Source organism: Ursus maritimus, unplaced genomic scaffold, assembly GCF_017311325.1.
Source record: "Ursus maritimus isolate PB19 unplaced genomic scaffold, ASM1731132v1 scaffold_9, whole genome shotgun sequence".
Classification (NCBI taxonomy): domain Eukaryota; kingdom Metazoa; phylum Chordata; class Mammalia; order Carnivora; family Ursidae; genus Ursus; species Ursus maritimus.
The window spans coordinates 28,160,734-28,179,855 of record NW_024427107.1 but is presented as its reverse complement, the minus strand read 5'-3'; the positions used below and the strand labels follow the sequence as shown (position 1 = coordinate 28,179,855).

The 19,122-nt window shown below is 40.3% G+C and overlaps 1 protein-coding gene across 1 annotated transcript in view; it reads right to left on the bottom strand.

The window, feature by feature from the left end:
- The window catches only part of STMN2 (stathmin 2), a 50,001-nt gene extending 34,831 nt beyond the window's left edge, over window positions 1-15,170 (bottom strand). Inside the window, exon 1 of the mRNA XM_008689079.2 lies at window positions 15,039-15,170. Within this exon, the coding sequence (XP_008687301.1) occupies window positions 15,039-15,057 (19 nt within the window). The 5' untranslated portion in view covers window positions 15,058-15,170. The remainder of the gene's footprint in view (window positions 1-15,038) is intronic.
- Window positions 15,171-19,122: the final 3,952 nt, after the last annotated feature.

Here is a 19,122-nt window from a genome sequence, read left to right as displayed (position 1 = left end):
ATTTTACGGTCTATCTCCTCTACATTTATTCTGCCTGAGTATTATTCACAAAAGAGTGGACTTGTGTTTGGAAATACAGCTCACATCATCAAAACATTTGCCAGATAATACTAGACGGAGCAGGACAGAGGATCTGTGTACCAGGATGTGGTGCCGGGTCAGAAATGTCTCCAACAGTTGGGACACATGCAATTCCATAAGGCTGAGTTTGTATCTCCCTAAATACAGGAGTGAATCAAACCTAATGGTTTCCATTGCAAGGGCTTTGAGTTTCTTCTCCTTTCAAAGACAATCATTTCCTGGCTTGTTTCACAGAGGTAAGCCCTTATTCCTCTACTGCTTTGTTTGCTAATTGTTTCTTCCCAACTATATTCAAGTTTTGTGAGGATGAGGGAAGGTGTCTCATTTAATGTTTTCTATAGCTTCCCCCCACCTGTAGGAGTGTGTAGGGCAGTTCGAAGGTGTTCTGTAAACACTTAGCCATTGCTGACCAAGCTGGGTGGGGCTGTTCATCAGCTGCAATGGTATTTGAATGGGTCAGTGGACCCGCTGGCTTTCCCATTGAAACTAGGTAGAGACTGGGAGTTAAGAGCCCAGATGTTGGAGCCAGATTGAGTTCAATTTTTCTCTCCACTAAATGTACTAGCTTCATTTCATGCTACAGACTGGCATTTCTGCATATGTGAAGATGTTTGCTTCTCTCACTTAGTGCTTATCCCCTAGCTGTAGCTGTGTGGACGGTTTCAAAATGGCACTAGTTAATGGCACAACTATGATTGTGAGGTTTCCTGGCACAATTTAAGAAAGCCCTACCACCTTTATTCTTCACAAGAGCAGGTGATCAACTCTCTCTATTCAAGGAGAAAAAGGAGACAAGTGAATGTTTCCTCTACATTTATACAGTGTGTTGCTTTTTTTCCCCCCGAATGGAAAGACTATGAATAGGAGCTGAAGACTTAAGCTCTCACTCAGGATCCTTTCAAATTTAAACAATTTATTAAACCAGAACAGGAGTGTATGTATCCACAAAATGGAGATGGGATATTGTTGTAAGGATTGAATTAGGTATGTGTTGGGGAACTGAAATGCTATATTGATATAAGATATTGTGAGTGAAGATTCTTCTATAAATTGAGCTTTCTTCCTGAGTGACCTTTTGAAGTTTTCCTAGGCCTGGCTAAAGTGAAATGTTGTGGAACCTTGTTTCGTACAATTCTGCCAGCTTCTCTTAGTTCATCCTTATCTCATGGAGTCAACGAACACAGTCAGAGCTCCTACAATGTCCAAAAGAGACATAGTGGTTAACCAGGTGAACTCTGAGATTTGACTGATTTGTCTAGAATCCTGACCCACCACAGGCTGTGTGTGACCTTTCCTCTCTCTCTTTCTCACCCGTGAAAATGGGGATGATTAATACCCCTCGCAAGTGTTAGGCATAGTCACAGAACCCGACAGAGTAAGTACTCAATACTTGTTAGCCGAGAGTAGTAGTGGTATTACCAGCCATAGAGGTGCTATAGGAGAGACAAAGTAAGGGGAACACAGTTCTGTCCTAAAAGAAGCCCTCAGCATAGTTGGATCGAAGACAAAGAAATGTCTGCAGCAAAACAGGAAGAACAGCTCATGATGAGGAAGCTGGAGTGCAGTGAAGTGAGAGCTAGATTTGAAACCTAGCTCTGCCCTGATCATTTGTGCCCCAGCGCAAGCTGCTTAGCTTCCCTTGGCTTCTGCTTTCCTTTCTTGTCGGGTGGGGATAATGAAACCTGTTTGGGGTTGCCATAAAAATTACGTGGGAAAAAGAGCATAGGGAGGACGTGTGATGTGAGATGGCTCATGCGTAGCAGGGAAGCAACAAATGACCAGGAAGATGTTAGGAAAAGGTGCTGTTTGATGATATATGGCCAATTCCCACATTTACTGGGAGACAGTAAATCTACTATAAGAGTTCATAGGAAGGAAAGATCAAGGAAAGCTTGACTTGGGAAACCTGCTACTATTTGCTTCAAGGAGGGCAGATCCTTTCTCAGAGCAATTTTGAGAAATCCTCTTTGACTTCTTGGCAGACTACCCTACGTATTCCCCATTCACTTCTAAAATTTAGCAGAAGTGATAAAACATGTAGTTTTCTGGAAAGAAAAACTGCAGGGCTATTTGTTTTATGTCAGGAGTGACAGCTTCCCCTTGCAATTAATTTAGATGCATAAGCTTTCATTCCACCAGGCAAGCTGGACACAAGGTCCAGTGTTCCCTGACTTATATTTTTCTGCATTTCTTCTCTTGGATACATTGTAACATTGCTTGTGGCAATTTGTAGCCAATACAGACTGCAACTGTGAACACTATTTTAAGATTTCATTTTAAGAAAAATTTCAGTGGGTGAAATCCAATTCTTTCAAAGCTACTTAATTCAATTTCTTCCATATTAGCCCTGAACTTAGAAAAAAAATTTTCATCCTAAATACCGAGTTTCATTTTCTTTTATTTTTTCTATTGCTAAACTTTTTTCTTTTTTTTTAAGCCAAGTTTTTGGTTGATAGGGAGATAACAGCTCTCTTCTCTCTACTTTGTGTTTGGCTAGGTATTTCAGAACCCTGCTAGATTTTTTTTAAGTGAGGCAATGTCTACATGTTCCTTAAAGCCATCTTCCCTACCAGGTGCATGAACCTATCATGAACTTGTGAGGATTTACGTGGTTTTAATGCTTTCACATAAAGCTCCTCCTTTGTCATTATTTTATGTTTATGAGAAAGTAGTCTATCATTACCTGTATTTTATGGCTTTTAAATATGAAAAAATATTGAGTATTTTTATATGGAGATTGCTATAACCAACTGTATCTAATTTGAAAAAGGCCTATACAACACTTGTAAACGTAAGCACACAATTCTATTAATATGTCTGCAGTTATGTCATAAATATAATTCCTAGTTTATGTACCATATACATTTACATGAAATTTTAGAAGCAAAATATTTAAAATGCTCTTCTATATTGGTAGTCAGTTATCCTCCTTTAAGCCTTTTTAAAGTCAGACCCCAGGTGAATGCTAATTTGATTTCTCAGGGTATCTTTATTATTCTAACGATTACATTCTGCTAACACCTTCCAGCTTTATATTGACTGGTATCTGAAACACTATTGATTGAAAAGGTGTTACTGTCATGAATGACTGAGGGGTAATATGAAACTATGTATCCATAGCCTACAATGTCCAAAAGAGACATAGTGGTTAACCAGGTGAACTCTGAGATTTGACTGATTTGTCTAGAATCCTGACCCATCACAGGCTGTGTGTGACCTTTCCCACCACAGTCCTCTAAGGAATATTACGTTGGTACTGTTTGGCTCCAGTGTCTTTGTTGTGCTCATCTACTAAAGGATGGAGAGGAAGAAGGCTAAATTAATACAGGTAAAAAAATACCTGGAGTTATCTCTGAAAGAAAAGATCTAACTGGAGGAAGGGTGTTGGAAATGGAAGGAGGACAGCAGGAGATTGCCAGGTAGGGAGGAGACCGAGGAAGCAGGAGGGAGGGATTTCGCAATAGCTAAGTGCTGTGGAGTTCAGATGAAACTGATGGGTTAATAAGATTGTAAGGAGAGACTCTGTGTGTGTTACATCATATAATCCACCCCTTCCTGCTTTTTTTTTTTTTTTTTTCTTTAAGAGAGAGGGAGAGAAAGATTCCCAACAGGCTCCATGCCCAGTGCATTAGCTCCCGCCAAGGAGCTCATGCAGATCTCACAACTCAGAGATCGTGAGCTGAGCAGAAATAAGACGTTAGAGACTTAACCCACTGAGCCACCCAGGTGCCCCCCACTCCTGCTCTTTAAGAGAACTCAGTGTAGACTTTGACATCTTTATTTTTCTTAATCATTTCCACTGAATGTAACATTTGATGTAGATGAGCCTTAAAAGGCAGACACGAACAGTCAATTTTATTGAAGTTTTAATATTTATTTGAAGTAGGATGAGATACGAAATATGACAGTGAAAAATGAAATGAGAAACAAATGCAAGAAAAGTGTGCTTGCAATGTTGGCACTGCCCAGAGTGGATTTGTCTTGGAGATATACCAGATTGGCCACTGCATCATAAATATAATATCAGCTCTCCCTCTATCATAAGGAATCGAATAGTGATCACTTCTTAAATTCCAAGTAGTTTCTAGTAGATTTATTACTACACGTGGAAATTCACAAATCACAAGAATTTAGATGTTTATTTTAAATGATTACTTTTGTTTAGTGCTTTCATCATCTATTTAGGGGGTCTTAGAAGGAAATTAACTTTTTTTATTACAAGTGCTTTATGTTCAATTGTTTAATTAAGCCTCATAACAACTATGTGATTTAGGTGGCATTATTTCCCCCATTTCATAATTGAGAAAATTATGGTATAGAAATGATAATTTGCTCAAGGATTATCTGATAATGAGTGATGGGGCAGGGGGGATTTATAGTACTGTTTTTTTTTTAAAGATTTTATTTATTTATTCGACAGAGATAGAGACAGCCAGCGAGAAAGGGAACACAAGCAGGGGGAGTGGGAGAGGAAGAAGCAGGCTCATAGCGGAGGAGCCTGATGTGGGGCTCGATCCCATAACGCCAGGATCACATACTGAGCTGAAGGCAGACGCTTAACCGCTGTGCCACCCAGGCGCCCCTACAGTACTCTTTTTAATTTTCATAGCATTTTGCTTTCTTTTGAGTTCCATGACAAGTTGCTTTTTCTTACTATACAAAGATTTTCCCTTTTGTTTTTAAATCTGGAGGCAGCTTTTTAAGCCGAGCTCTCAGCAGACATGAACATCTGGGCTTGGGTTGCTTTGTCTAAGGTGGGATTGCACTGTTGCTCGATGGGGCGTGCTCAGAGGGTAGAGAGTGTCAAGGTGTTCCTGGCAAGGGGCAAACATGGAACCAGCAGAACAATTTGTACAGAGTTTTACCTTTTCCTTTCCAACCCTCTCATATTTTCTATTTCTATTTGCAGGGCACCCCTGCTTAGCCCAGCAATTCTCTTAGCTTGATGGCTGCCACCTTGGCCCCTTATTCACCACCCTTCCCTTAAAGAAGGTTGAGTTGGGGAAAAAATGAGTGTGGACTGACTGCAAGAAATTAAACTTTGGATGAGTTAGTTGCTTCTTCTGAGCCAGCATTCATTTAAGAATTTTAAAGAAGAATCCTGGGTGGGACCTAAGCACAAACCCTTCAAAAATATCAGATACTGTTGCCCAAGCAATTCACTCAACATTTTATTTCAATTTATTGTTTAGGAAGTGTTTATTTATTTATTTATTTATTTATTTTAAAACAAATGATTCCGTTTCTGTGCTCCCTGTTCCCTCATTATTCACTCTAAATGTGGATCTGCATGGGTAAAATATCCAGGCATTCTATCTAATGACGTATAATGCTACGGGTTGCATTTATATAGTATTGGCAGATACTAATCCCTTTCACATTCATTCCCTTGGTTCTGGAAAGAACCCTCTGACACAGACAAGATATTATCTCGCCATTTTACAGATGCTACAATAGAGGCACAGAGAGAAAAAGGGACCTGACGAAGGCTGACTAGCTGAGAGAGTCAAGACTAGAGCTCAGGGCTTCAGAATCCTGCTCCCGGGCTCTTCTAGCAATGCAGCACGGGCTGGACCACAAGTGGAGCAGGGTGGAACTGTTAGGACTTAGTCCAGAGTTGCAGAGCTGGTCAGAGGAAGGAAATCACACTAGAGGGCTATGCTGCTCCCCACACTGTTCCAGGTACCCCACTGGTCACCAGCATTTGGTTTAATCAAAGTGTGGTTCTGGACCAGCAGCGTCAGCATCCCCCAGAAGCTTGTTAGAAATGTAAATGAATGAGACTCACCTCAGGCCCATGGGATGGGAATCAGAACCTCTGGGAGTGGTATCTGCATGCTGCTGCTGCTCAGTAAAGGTTGAGAAATGTTTTAACTAAGGGATTCCCTGGCTGGATTGGTTGATAGAGGAGACTACTTAGATATTTCACGTTTGTATCCTCTGGGCGGGTCCTAGTACTTTTAACTGGTGCTCTTTGTCGAGCGTTATGTACTGTCTCGTCATACTGTGGGGCAGTATCATAACATTTTTAAAACGGTGGAGACTTCCAGTTATGGTTATAAGTCATTACTACTGGCATTCAACTTTTTTGTAAGTACAGAGTCTTATCTTCTACAAAAGACTAAATTCCCCAAGCAAGAAAATCATATTTATATTCTTTTGATGCTTAGCATAAGCTTCAGAAGAGAATTGGTGCTTGAATCTACTTTACTTTGGTAAGTCTTGCCATTAACTACTAATGACTTTGATCTAAAGGCAAATATGTTTAGTGTGTGACTTCCCTCATGTGTGCATATTTGCTTACGGGACTTACAGGCATAAGTGCTAAACTTTATTAGTTTTATTGTTTATTACATATATATATATACCATTATAATCATATAGAATATATATCTAATACATAGTATGTATCTAATATGTATTATATATGTGTGTGTGTGTGTATATATATATACACATATCTTTATTAGACATATGTTCTGGCCCTGGCCCTGAAGCTAACCACATATGAACTTGACTTAGTAAATTCTCTGAGCTTAAACTGACTCATTTTAAACAGAGCAACATGGATACTATGCCCATTTCATAAAGACTATATGAAGATTAAAAAGGATAGAGGGAGTAAATATTTTCTAAGAACTACAAGGTCAATATAGATAGATCATGCTATCTAACTTTTCTTTTGAACCTTTTACATTTTTCAATCTTCTATGTTTGTCTGCTCTCTTTTTTTAATATAAAAGGAAAAGGTAAGTCTGAAGTAGAATGAAAAGACTTTTAAAGTGACGGGAGTCTTGAAGCATGTAATCTATGCATCAAAAGACTAGAATTGACTCTGGTCCTTTTTCGTGTGTTTGAATGATGATAATGAGAAAGATGCTAACTGGCACTTCTCAGATAAAGCTGCAAGACTTAACTTACAACAAGAGATATTAGTGTTGGGTGGGAATGACAAAGAACTTTGCAGTCATAAGGGCAATGTGTTCCATAGCAAGGGTCCAAGGAAGGGGGCGATAAGTCTAGTATCAGCTCAACTGCCTGACGAGGTGGGTGCCCCTTCCCGTGAGAGTCTGGAAGCGACTCTCTGGAAGTGGAGTAGAGTGCTAACAAAAAATTAAAGTGTAAAATGTTCTCTCGTACAAGTATTTGTGGAACTAGGTTTAGATGAAGTTCATCCATTTCTTTTTCTCCTGATATAAAGACTGGCAACTTGAAAGGTTGAAAGATGGACAGATTGATATTCTGATGATGTGTTGTTACACTAATCACTTGTGGATGGTGTGCAAACTCTGACATCAAAAGTACAATTATTCCAAAAGAATAACTGCTAAATAAGCACTCATACAGGCGTCGCTTTACGATTTTGCTTAAAAAAAAAATCAGGGCCAGGCAATGTTATTTTTAATGTACTATACAAAAACTGTCATTATCTATTTCTGGTCAAATTTTTTGAATTTTGTAATTTTTCCAAGTATTAAATATTTTAATCTGGAAGTTGACAAAATTACAAATGAGAAAAATCTCAAAATTTGTATTACGGCTTTGTAGTATAATGTATGGCTGCTTCTCTTAAGTTCAATTCCTAGAGAAGCTATTTTTCCAGATGACTAGCAAAATGATTGCTGAAATGCATTAATTAACCTTTATATTCACATAAAAGTGTTTTGTGAGAACAAATGTACACAAAATGTTATCTTTAATCATGGCTAATAAAAATGGGTTATATAAACACAGGTTTTACTACTGCAAATGTCTCCTTGACAAATGATAGGACCTGATTCCTTTATTAAAAGATAATTAAAAATGTTTCACAAGGGATTCAGAGCCTTCCTCTTGCCTGCTTGCTTTTGAGGTAATAACAGGAAGAGTCTTGAAGTAATATCTAATGATTATATTAAATGTGGATGCCTGGGTGGTATATCTCTTTTAGTTCTAGATTTATTTCATAAAACAAAATATTAAAGTTAAATATCTAGTGTCTACAAAGGGAGGTAAAGGTCCATTTTAAAATGTGATAGCCATGATGACATTGATTAGATCAAGTCGAGATTTTTCTTTCCAGAACTGGTCATCATGGTGTATCCACATCAGAAGTCCCTGCTGCTCTCTTAGCTGAGCCTTCAGACAGTCGTGTGTTCCATACATTACAACCCCCAAGGTCTCATAGTTCTTGTTCCCTCAAAGCCTAAATCATGGCAATTATTCTAATAAGTCCCAGGTTAGCAATTAAAAGTAGTCATCAGTTTGAAGGTATCTCCCCTTTAAAATGAGTCTGTGCTAAAAAAGGATAAAGACCATCTCAGGCTTGTTAGACAAAATGGCAGTCTCACAGGTTTGACCTCCATGGTGGGAACTACTCCCACATGGAACATTCGTGAGAGTAGCCTATACTGGTTAAAGGGACCGATTCTGGAACCAGGGTGGCCTGGGCTCGAGTTCCGTATCTAACTGTGTGGCGTTGGGTAAAAGTCACTTTGCCCCTCTGTGCCTCAGTTTCCTCATCTGTAAAAGTGCTTACTTTTTAGGATTATTGGATGATTAATGTAACTAATATGTGTAAAGTGCTTACTGACTAACATATTATAGATGCTCTATAAGGACCAAGTCAATCAGTAAAAATCATTTCTTATAGATACTCTAAAATTTATGTCTATGCCAGAAAAATGAATCTTGAAAGAGAACAGTGGCAGAGGAAAACTGTTGGTTGACAACAACAACAAGAGCAACAACAAAGGAATGGATAACGTTGAGGTTTCATCCAACTTCACGTTGCATAATAGTATATCCTACGACTCTGGGACCAGTGTTATTTGGGACTATGTTTTTAGTGCCCTGTTTGGGAAACGTTCTATTTCCATTTTGAGATATTTTATGTATAGTATAATTTTGTAGGATACATTTCCAGAAATGTGGTAATGCACCCCACTGAATGGGAGCACTGACATATGGGGTTTTTGGTGCTACTCTTTGAAGACTAGTTTTTTTTCCTTTCAGTTGACTTTCTTAAAAAGTTAGTATGGAATAATGGAGGTCCTTTATTGGCTTAAGTAAGGAGAAAACACATACATACTCTGTTTTCAATTATGCAGCCATACTCAATAAATTATTAATAATTTTCTCATGTGGAAGAAATTCTCTGTTAGAATAATTTGGAAAGTAACAAGTATGGGCTATGTTGAAAGGCAATTTTAGTGCTGTTTAATCTGTTTTAGTTTCTACAGTATGTGGAGTATTTGTAGTGAATTATCTATATGGCAAATGGGATTAGCTATATGACAAATAGAATTAGGCAAATTTTCGATTATCCCATAACTAAAAGGTTGTGAGTCAAACTCTTTGTTCTGCACATTGTTTTGTAAATAACAGTGAGCTAGCGTATTGATGTATCATCTTTCTCGACTGTGCCATTTTTTCTTAGACAGACAGACAGACAGACACACACACACACAGAGCCAAATCCTCACTTTCCACATTTCTCTTGAAGGTCTTCTGCTGAGTCCTACAATATGAATATATTTTTAAAAATCCAATTAATAGAGAGTGATGGCAGAGAACACATAACTCCCAGAGGAATAAAATCCCTAAGAGTATGAGGGGGAAGTGAAATATTCTGTAAAGATTGCCATGCATTTGAAAATATTAAGACCTAATACCAAAGCTTATTATGGGAGGAACACATCTATCACAATTCTGTTTCTAAAACTGACATGTTCGGTGGTTAGAATCGGCATCATCTGGGAGTTTGTTAGGAATGCACAATGTCTGGCCTCAACCGGACCTACTGTATCGGAATTTGCATTTTAATGAAAATCACAGGTAATTCATATGCACGTTAAAGTTTGAGGAGCACAGTCATATGAAACTATTAATTATTTTACAGATGGATTATAATTACATGAAACACAAGAGAAAAAAAAGTCCCTGCCAATGCAAACATGGGAAAAAAAATCTACTTTTAATGATCCTAAAAATTAGTTTATGCTTGGTTTTGGTACACCCTCCTCAGTATCACTTTGTACCTACGTTTTAACTGCTAGCCTGCAAACTCCCTGAAGGGGGGCACTGACATTTGGGCGTGTCCCCAACATCTTGAGCACATTTTAAATAAATGAATAAGTAAACAATGTTTTTGTTTAATTTATTCCTTTATTTAAACATTAAAACATTCTGTTCCTAAATAATTTTGCTATTACTCCTGATCATTTTCTACCATTCATCCACTACAAACTTCCCAAAGTAACATAAATGATATTATAATAGCAATGTAATAAAACTGGAAAGTAAAGTCATAAGAGAATGACTAACCAGGGTTAACACCCATTTCCATTCATTTTATCGGTCTCCTTGAAAAGGTGCACAAACCCTTTTCATCCAGTAGGGTAAAGTATGGCATTAATTTATTGAATAAACAATTGAATGTTCCAGATTTAAAAAAAAGATTTTATTAAATAGTTAGTATTTGAAACTGAGTTAAAAAAAAAAAAAAATCAGTCACCTACGGCTTTAGAGAACTAGATTGCCCTCTAGTGGGGTGAAAGCTAATGTGGACTCCACGGTTTTCCCGTTGAAAGAACTAGGAAAGAGAACCAGCCTCAGTTCTGGAAACATCTAGTTCATCAGCTAATTTGGTATTTTCTTCTTATGTGGAAAATTTCTTGCATTTTTCATATAAGGTCACAGATGCTGTGACAACAGAATAGTGTGTGTTTCTCCAAGAAACAAATAGGAAATTGGTTTGAGCTGGAAGGAGGTTTCAGCAGCTTGGGAGTGGCCACGCCCAGAGCAGGGAGCCACCTTGTGAGCAAGGAGCTCCTGAGATGAAAGGGGCATAGAGTCAGTCCTGTTCAGTTAGACTAAAAAACACAGTGGTGATTGATAAATCAGGAATTTTCCTAAAGATGGTCTGGATTCATTAATGACAAAAATGCTCAATTAAGTGTGTGATCAATTCATCTCCCATTTCATTTTTAACTGTACAGATTTAACTTGAAATTCTGGATGATAGCGACGACTAGATATTCACAGAATTAAGTAACTAATGTGATCTTACATTGCAGGGTGGGAAACTATTTTATTGTGTGAATTGGCTTTATCCACTCTGAAAGGACTGACAGGCACTCTGGAATTTGAGCAAAATGTAGCCTCTTGCGGCCTTTTCATCACAGAGAACAAGGTATTTGATGGGAGACACACTGGGCCAAACGACCGAATGCTTCTTCCACCATCTATCCATTAATAATTTTTAAAATCCCCAAATTTGGCCAAATGACCTAATGCTTATTCCACCATCCATCCATTAATAATTTAAAAAATCCCCAAAGTAAGTAAATGTGTTTTTAGTGCAACAAATAAAATCCTGCTAAAAATGTTAAAGACTAAGAGCAGAGGCAATTGTTCTAACAATAAAAATACTCCCCTCCCCCTTAGCATAGAATAATTTACTACAAATCTGTAGGTCGATTCACAAAACCCTTGAGAATTGTGACTGAAAAAAACTCCAGACATTAATGTTAAAAACCATACACTCTTAGTTATTTATTACCTTAAAATATATTTTCAGAGCATTTTAACATGTGTAGACAAACACCACCAGGTATATTAATTTATACCATCATATTAGCTATTGTACAGGGCTACACTGGGTCACATAATGCTTATTGCGGGCTCAGCTTACTCAGCTGGTATTAACCATATATATAATTAATTGATGAGCTACTGCTATTTTTCTTTCAGTTTGATCTTGCAATCCTGACCAAATCCTCATTTTCCCACTTCCGGTTATTTATATATCCATTTAGAAGGTGCCCACTTCATTAGAGTAGATAATGGGGAATACTATCTGCACCTAGTACAATCATGCTGAATAATTGTTTAATGAATCAGGAAAAAGCACCCACCCTGGTGATTAATTGATTATGCTCTGCAACTGAAACGATCACAAAATCCATTATTTTAGTATTGCAGAGGTTGTACTTCTATTCATGATTTGCAAATACAGCTTACTCATGCCAGAAAGGACCCTTGCATTTGTTATATTTTGGGTGGGATTTTTATTAATGGGATGGTGACTACCATTTCACGATCCAGGTTTCTGTGCAGAATTGAGACTGTATTAAGAATGAGCAATTGGAAGAACAGTTTCAAAAAAGAAAAGAAAAGAAAAGAAAAGAAACAGTTAAAAATTTGTGCATAAGCTATATATACTGATTGATAGATATGACCTTATGGAATACACAGTGAAGATCGTAACATCTCAATTATATATGTATAATTTTACCCATTGCAGTCACAAACAATTATCTGCCGAGAATTTTCCAGCAATCTCTGGCACATAAACCTTACCCTTAGTAAGCACCTGCACATAATATCCGACCCACAAGAATATATGTAATCTAGACAGGAATTGAAAATACATTCGCTTTATAATGTAAAATGAACAACAGGACAAAAAATTCTTTTTTTAAGGGGTGGGAGAGAAGGAAAGGAAGAGTGGAAGGAAGAAAAGTGCGTGCAACAAGGGTTAATAATCCTTAATCAAATTCAATCATTCAAACCTTTTGAACAAATAAGGCCATTGAGTCATGAAGTAATAATAATAGTAATAATAGTAATGATTTGAAATAATACTGATAATGATGTTTGTAGCCGCCCTCCTGCTGCAGAAACCTCTCGGTGGGGGTGCAGAACGCAGAGCGAGATCGCCCCCATCCCTCATTCTGAGAACCTTTCTGGACTTGGGGGTGACTCGCATAGTGTGGGAAGCGGGGGTAGCTCAGGACACTGCGCAGAAACCCGTCTCCTGGACTGCACCCGCGGGGGCGAGCGCCCAGCTCGGGGGAGGGGAGCACAGGGCGCGGCGCTGGGCTCTGCAGGGCTGGCGGCGCTCCACGCGCCGGCTCGCCAATAGCGCCCCCACCTGGCCAGCGGCTGACTGGTCCCGGCCGCAGATGGGAGGGGTGGGGCCGAGCCGCGCCTTGCTCGATGAGCGAGGGTCCCTTCTAGAGAGACTATCCAAAGGGTCTACGTCCCGGGAAATGATAGAGAACCCCGCTTGGGCCGAGGGTTTCGGCTGGGGGAAAGTAGCCTGAACTCCGCGGGCTGTGGGAGGGCGGGAAGAGAAAAATCCTCCCCGTACGCCTGGGAAGGGGTCACCTCTGCGGTCTTGCCGCCGGCTGGGGTGGGGCCGCGCCTTTGTATGGCCGGGCGGGGCTCCAGCCAGCTTTTCTGCAGAGACACCCTCTTGGCTGGGAAGGGCTCGGCGCCAGGACTCAGAGCAACATCGGGTGTCTGCGCATAGAGAGGGGGTGTCTGGTCTGGACTGCGGGGCTGAAAAAAAGGGGCTCTAGGACTGCAGACCGTTCAGCTGCCCCTCTCCAACTCCGTTTCTTCGCCAAACCTCGGAGCCCGAGGTCTTCCCAGCACCGCGGAAAGGGTGGGGCAGGGCGGAGCTGTGCAGGGCGAGACCTGTCCATCGCTTTTTCCCTTCTCCGCATCCCGCACCCGGTCCCGGGGGAGGGGTGCTTCCAGCTGTCACCAGACCTCGGGCCCCTCCCTGCCTGTCCACCCCGGGGGCCACCGAGCGCTGGAACCATGGGGCACTTAGAGGCGCACAACCAGCTGGGGATCTCTGTGTCTCAACTGTTTCCCTGATACATAGGTTGAGCCTATGAAAATTGCCATTATTTGGCCCTGTTTAACCTAGAAGACGGGTATTTCACGTGGCTCAATTTAAGAAGTTGGCCTCTTTTGTATCCGTATTATTATATCTACACTTATCTAGGTTCCCTAAGCTTTTACCCAAAACGATCAATGAGCTCAAAGAAGCCTTTATCCGCGTCAAAGTCTAGTCACCCTATGCAATATGGTTTTGAAAAGAAAAATGTTAATCCACTTTCCCCCTCTTCTCCGTAAAACAGAACAATGAGGCGAGGGTGGGGAAGGCAGGGGCAGTGGTCAGGTCTCATTCGGGAAGCCCAGTCGGAGTCAGGAGTGACAAACGCGGGGCGTGGCGGTGGCGCTGCTGTCCTTCCCCCTCCCCAGGGCTGGGCTCCTGGGTGTCGCGCTGCGCTCCCCACCCGGCCCTCTTTCGGCTGAAGCTGCGGCACCCGGCAGGGGGGAGGAGTGAGAGCGCCGGCGCGGCTTCACACAGGGTGGGGCCGTCCGCATTGTGCGCCCAGCGCTGCAGGTGCCTCCCCCTGGGACCGCTCGTCCTCACACAAAGAAACCCCACCCCAGCGCCTGCGAAACCGCTGTCCCTCCACCCCTCCCCACCGCGCGCTTCCCCGCCCCTGCAGCTGCCCACCCGCGCCCTCCATGCCCTCCCCGACTTCCTCTCTCCTTCCCCTCCCTTTCCCTAAAACAAAGGAGCGTAGCACCCCATCCCCCGCCCTGCCCTCCCCGCACCGCGCCCCAGGACTAGCGGTTTTTCCGACGAGACAATACCATAAAATTTGCCCGGTTCTCCACCCGCCCCCCGTCTCCACCCATCTTTCAGACAACCTAGAAGGGACGGATTTGACTTCGCATTTTTCTTTTCCCTTTCCGCCACCTCCCTCTCCTCTTCCCCATTTTCTTTTTTTAACTAGAGAAGAAATAAAGGATGTTACAAAGCACTTTCCAAAATGTCCCTTAACCCCATTTAAGGCAAACAGTAAAGGTAGCTCCCTCCCCCCACAATTGAGCCCTAATTTTAAACATGGAAACAGAACAAATTCTCTTCCCGTGGGAGGGCAACTTACCTGCTTCTACCTTTCAAAAGAAAATTTTAGTTTCAGATTTCCAGGGACCCACTCTTTGCCCTTCCCAAACCCCCAGAACTGCCTCCGTCCTTCCCGGTTCCTGTTTTACCATTAACGTCTTTTTCTTTATAAAATATTTCCGAATGCCTTCAAAGCTCTAAGAGAGGTGAGAGGTGGGCACCAGGTCGAGACGAGGGAGAACGAGGCGCGATGCCTTACCCATTGCTGTTTTAGCCATTGTAGGGATGTGCAGATGCTGAGCGGTGGCGAAGGCGAAGGGTCCAGCTACAGCAGCGGAGAGAGCGAGAGAGAAGACTGAATAAGGCACTGAGTCTGCAGAGTGGGACCGTGCGAGAGAAAGAGCAAGAGGCAGGAGCCCATGAATAATTATCACTCAGAAGCTCAAGCAGATTGGCTCCCAAGGTCCCCTGACATGACTCCCGCAGAGTCAGAATCTCCAAGCATTAAATATTGATCGGCCAATGGTGCTGGAGTATAAAGTACCAGAATGCAGTTTGAAATGGAAATCAGTCCTTCCCTGGCAGCTCCCCCCCGTTTTGGGGGCCTGATAGTACAGTCCAAGTAGAGTGGAGCCTTAGCCCAGAAGCCTCCTAGGAGCTAAGAACTGGGCTGTGTCTACCTGGGAGCCAGAAGGATTGACTTTGTTCACACATGTTTTATCACACAAATAGACATAAAAAGGGAAAGGGATTTAGAGCTTTGAGAAGTCTTCACAACATGCTGACTATTGGAAACATCTGTTTAAACATTGTGGTTTTACTTGCTCATGTTTTGTCTTTGACCTTTGGCCTTTACTTGCTCATGTTTTGGTAGTTCCTAGTCTCCCAGGGTGACCCCATGTCTGGCTATGGTGGCAGCTTGAAACAGAACTGAATTATTGTCCTTTGTCTCTCAGCACAGTTGGACTCAGATGTCTTGGACTCTTGAAGGTCTCTCAGCAGAGTGAGGCCTGGTGTTTTCTACTCTTGGCAACGAAGGAAGGGGCTGTCTGGGCTGTTGGGAATAGGGACAAATAGTTCTGGTCTACCTGGGGACCTCATGCAGGAGGATGAGAGTCAGCTTCCTGTGCCTGTGTCTTGTCCATCTTGTTACAGGGCAGAACCAGGTTGGCTGATTGGTTTGAACACTGGGGGAACCATAGGTGGGTAATGCCATTCTGTCTTGGAGATGTAGGATTACATGGATTGAAACTTCAGTGACATTTGCAGGTCTCAAAGGAGAAACCTTTATACTGAAAGCTTCACGGAGATGAAAGGTGTGATCTGGAGCATGATTTTTCAGAGATTCAGAAAGTCCATTGATACAGGCCAAAGAAAGATGTGTTCAGGTTTCAGGCTGAGCAATGAGGTGTGTGAGGGTCTCCTAGGTCAGGAGCAGAAAAGTGACCTTTCTTTAGAGAGAAGACATTCACTAATTCTTTCCTGTTGACTTAATGAACATCATTCATTAATTCATTCTTTCTCAGAAGACTCACATAAATATTCATTGGGCATTTATCATTTGCCAAGCTTTGAGGACACAGCAGTGAAAAAGGTTTTAGACCTTGTTCTCATGGAGATTTTAATCTCTGTTAATTTAACACTTCTGTGATTTCACTGAGCCTTCCTCCATTCTAGATCCATTCAGAAACTGTGGTTTTTGACATTTGAAAAAAAGGCAAAGGCTTGCTAATTCCATTGCATTTGAAAGCTAAAAGCACATTGTTGAAATCATGAACATATACAAAATCCTGGCAATTTTTTGATTTTATAGAAATGATTTGGATTATTCTAATGAATGAAATAAATTCTTAGTAGTTTTCTATTAAATCACATTTCAAGATTTCTTTCTAGCCTTATGAATAATATGCAGTTTTGAACACATAAAACCATTTGAAAATAACAGACACTCTCCTTGGTGCTGAAATAAATTTCTTCACCTCCTATGAAATGTTAAGACATTTAAACCCTATGGACATCTTGCTGAGTGATAGAAAGTACTGGAACTAGAGCAATTCTGATCTGCTGAATCATAGGAAAAATAAAAGATAAAGTGGAGATCAATAAAATTACTTCTTGAACAGGAAGATTAGAAATTATTTTTCCTGTCATTGTACAGGTCTGTGACTATGACACAGCAATAGAGCAGTATGGAAGTTGGCAGGGTCTGGAAATAAATAACCATTTTCTCTCTTTCTATGGTCATTTCCCACTTTAAATGTGAGAGCTAATTCCTTCTCAGTGGAGTAGTTACCAGTCATGAGATGAAGGATCTTCAGCATTCTGTGTGACTCATATCTTTAGAGTATTCCTCTTCTCCCCACTGCCCCCTTTACCCTCAGGCTACGTATCATCTTTACATATTCTTTAGCTTCCTTGGAGAACAAGATCCCTAAGTCATGGCATTAATGTCTTTAACAATTACCACTAGCAGTTGAATAAGATCTTTTGCACTTTTAATCAAACCAAACCAAACCAAACCAAACCAAACCAAACAAAACACATATTCTACTGTCTAATCTTTCATCCTATAGTGAACATGACTTACTAATGGATAGGAATATGAGAAGGAGGTCAGCATTCATAGGGGCAAGTGTCAGGTGTGTGACTCATTTCTATTTCTGACTTTCTGGGCACTAGCCATCTAAACTCAGCTATGTGTGATTTTCAAGTAAGGTCAAGCAGGGGAGAGGGTAGGTTAGTATGTTTTACTATAGAATATAGAGATTGCAGGGTGTCATCAAGTGGTGAAGAAAAACTAAATAAATTCAAAGAGCTGACTTATAATCAATTATTGTTCTTTCTTTTCTTTTAACACAATAATTTCAGTCATGGATCTTGGCTCGGGAGGGTAGGGGCAAACAGGAACAGAGAACTATCTTATATTCAATAGTTTATTCATTATTCATTCATTTGTTCAGCTAATTCATTCACCCAACAAATATTTATTTAGTGAAATTTCAGGCTTTTATAGTATGAAATTGGTCAATCTTCTCTCCAATGTCTAAAAAATACACAATGAAAGAAAATATAACCCCCACTTCTTTAAGAAAATGCTATTAATTTTGGAGGACAAATATTATCTTGTGTATCAGAGTGTTTTGGTTGCAAAGTATAGAAGAAACAACCAAACTGGATCTGATAATAAAAGGTGTTGTTTTTTGTTTTGTTTTGTGTTGTTTTTTTCCTTTTTATTCATCTAACTACATAGAGGTAAAGTAGGCCCCAGCAGTCTGGAGATAAGAATCAGCTTTCCCTGAAGCAAGTGGTTTTGGTAAGGATGGGTGGACACCCAAATTAAAGAAGAGGTACTATGTCTGTAAAATGTAAAGTAAGACCAACAGTTACCTATCTTCCAGGATTTGGGGTATACTGAGGGCTTATCATGTATAAACTGCCTAAATCACCATGGATACTTCATAAATTATAGCTACTATGTTTTTGGTTTCCAATACTTTTAAAGTTTTTAAGGGTAGGGACGGAGTAGTGTCTATATGTCCTTTTTAGTGCTTGGCTTCTTGATTCACATGGTTGAAAGTCAATAAATGTAAACTAACAACAACAAGAATAAAACACTGTTGAACATAATTCAAAAGGATCGAATGCGGTGAAACCATAGTGATACTTTGAACCACCTTTCTTTGCTTAGCTCATGTTGGGGCAGTGAATAAGATGTTTATTATTGTTTCTTTCTTTATATACTGCCCATTCCTTAAAGGACATAGGTGGATAGAACTCACATCAGTAGAAGACCCTTGGTAACTTTTTAAAATCTTTAACAGCAGGAAGAGGAAGTTGTGGAAGTCGAGATGTGCTAACAAGAATTTTAATTACTGCGGGTTACAGTGTATTGTGTACTATCTCTGTGACGAGGCCTGGGGTGTTGATTTCTTTCCAAACTGAAGAGGAACAGTTGCTTTGGAGGATTAGCTGATGTAATCTAATGTAGTCATATGATTTTCTGCTATTAATAATCAAGTGTCTGGGAAAGAATCCTAAAGTAATTATTAAAAGTTAGTAAGATATGAAAAATATTGTTAGAGTTGAATTAATTGTTTTGGTCTGACCTCAGTTGATTACAAAGGAAATTTGTGGGGAAAAAAAAGGCCATAGAATTTTTTTTAGATGGTTGGGAATGCAGTTATAGCTGAAGATATCTAGAAATGCATCTAAAATAGTAAGATGAAAAAATAATTAATTGACTAACATTTTGACTATTTTGCTATATTTAAACCCTTATAGATTAATGAAAAGTAAAAAGAATCAAATGTGCTTTAATAGCATTGTCCGATATGGTTTACTTA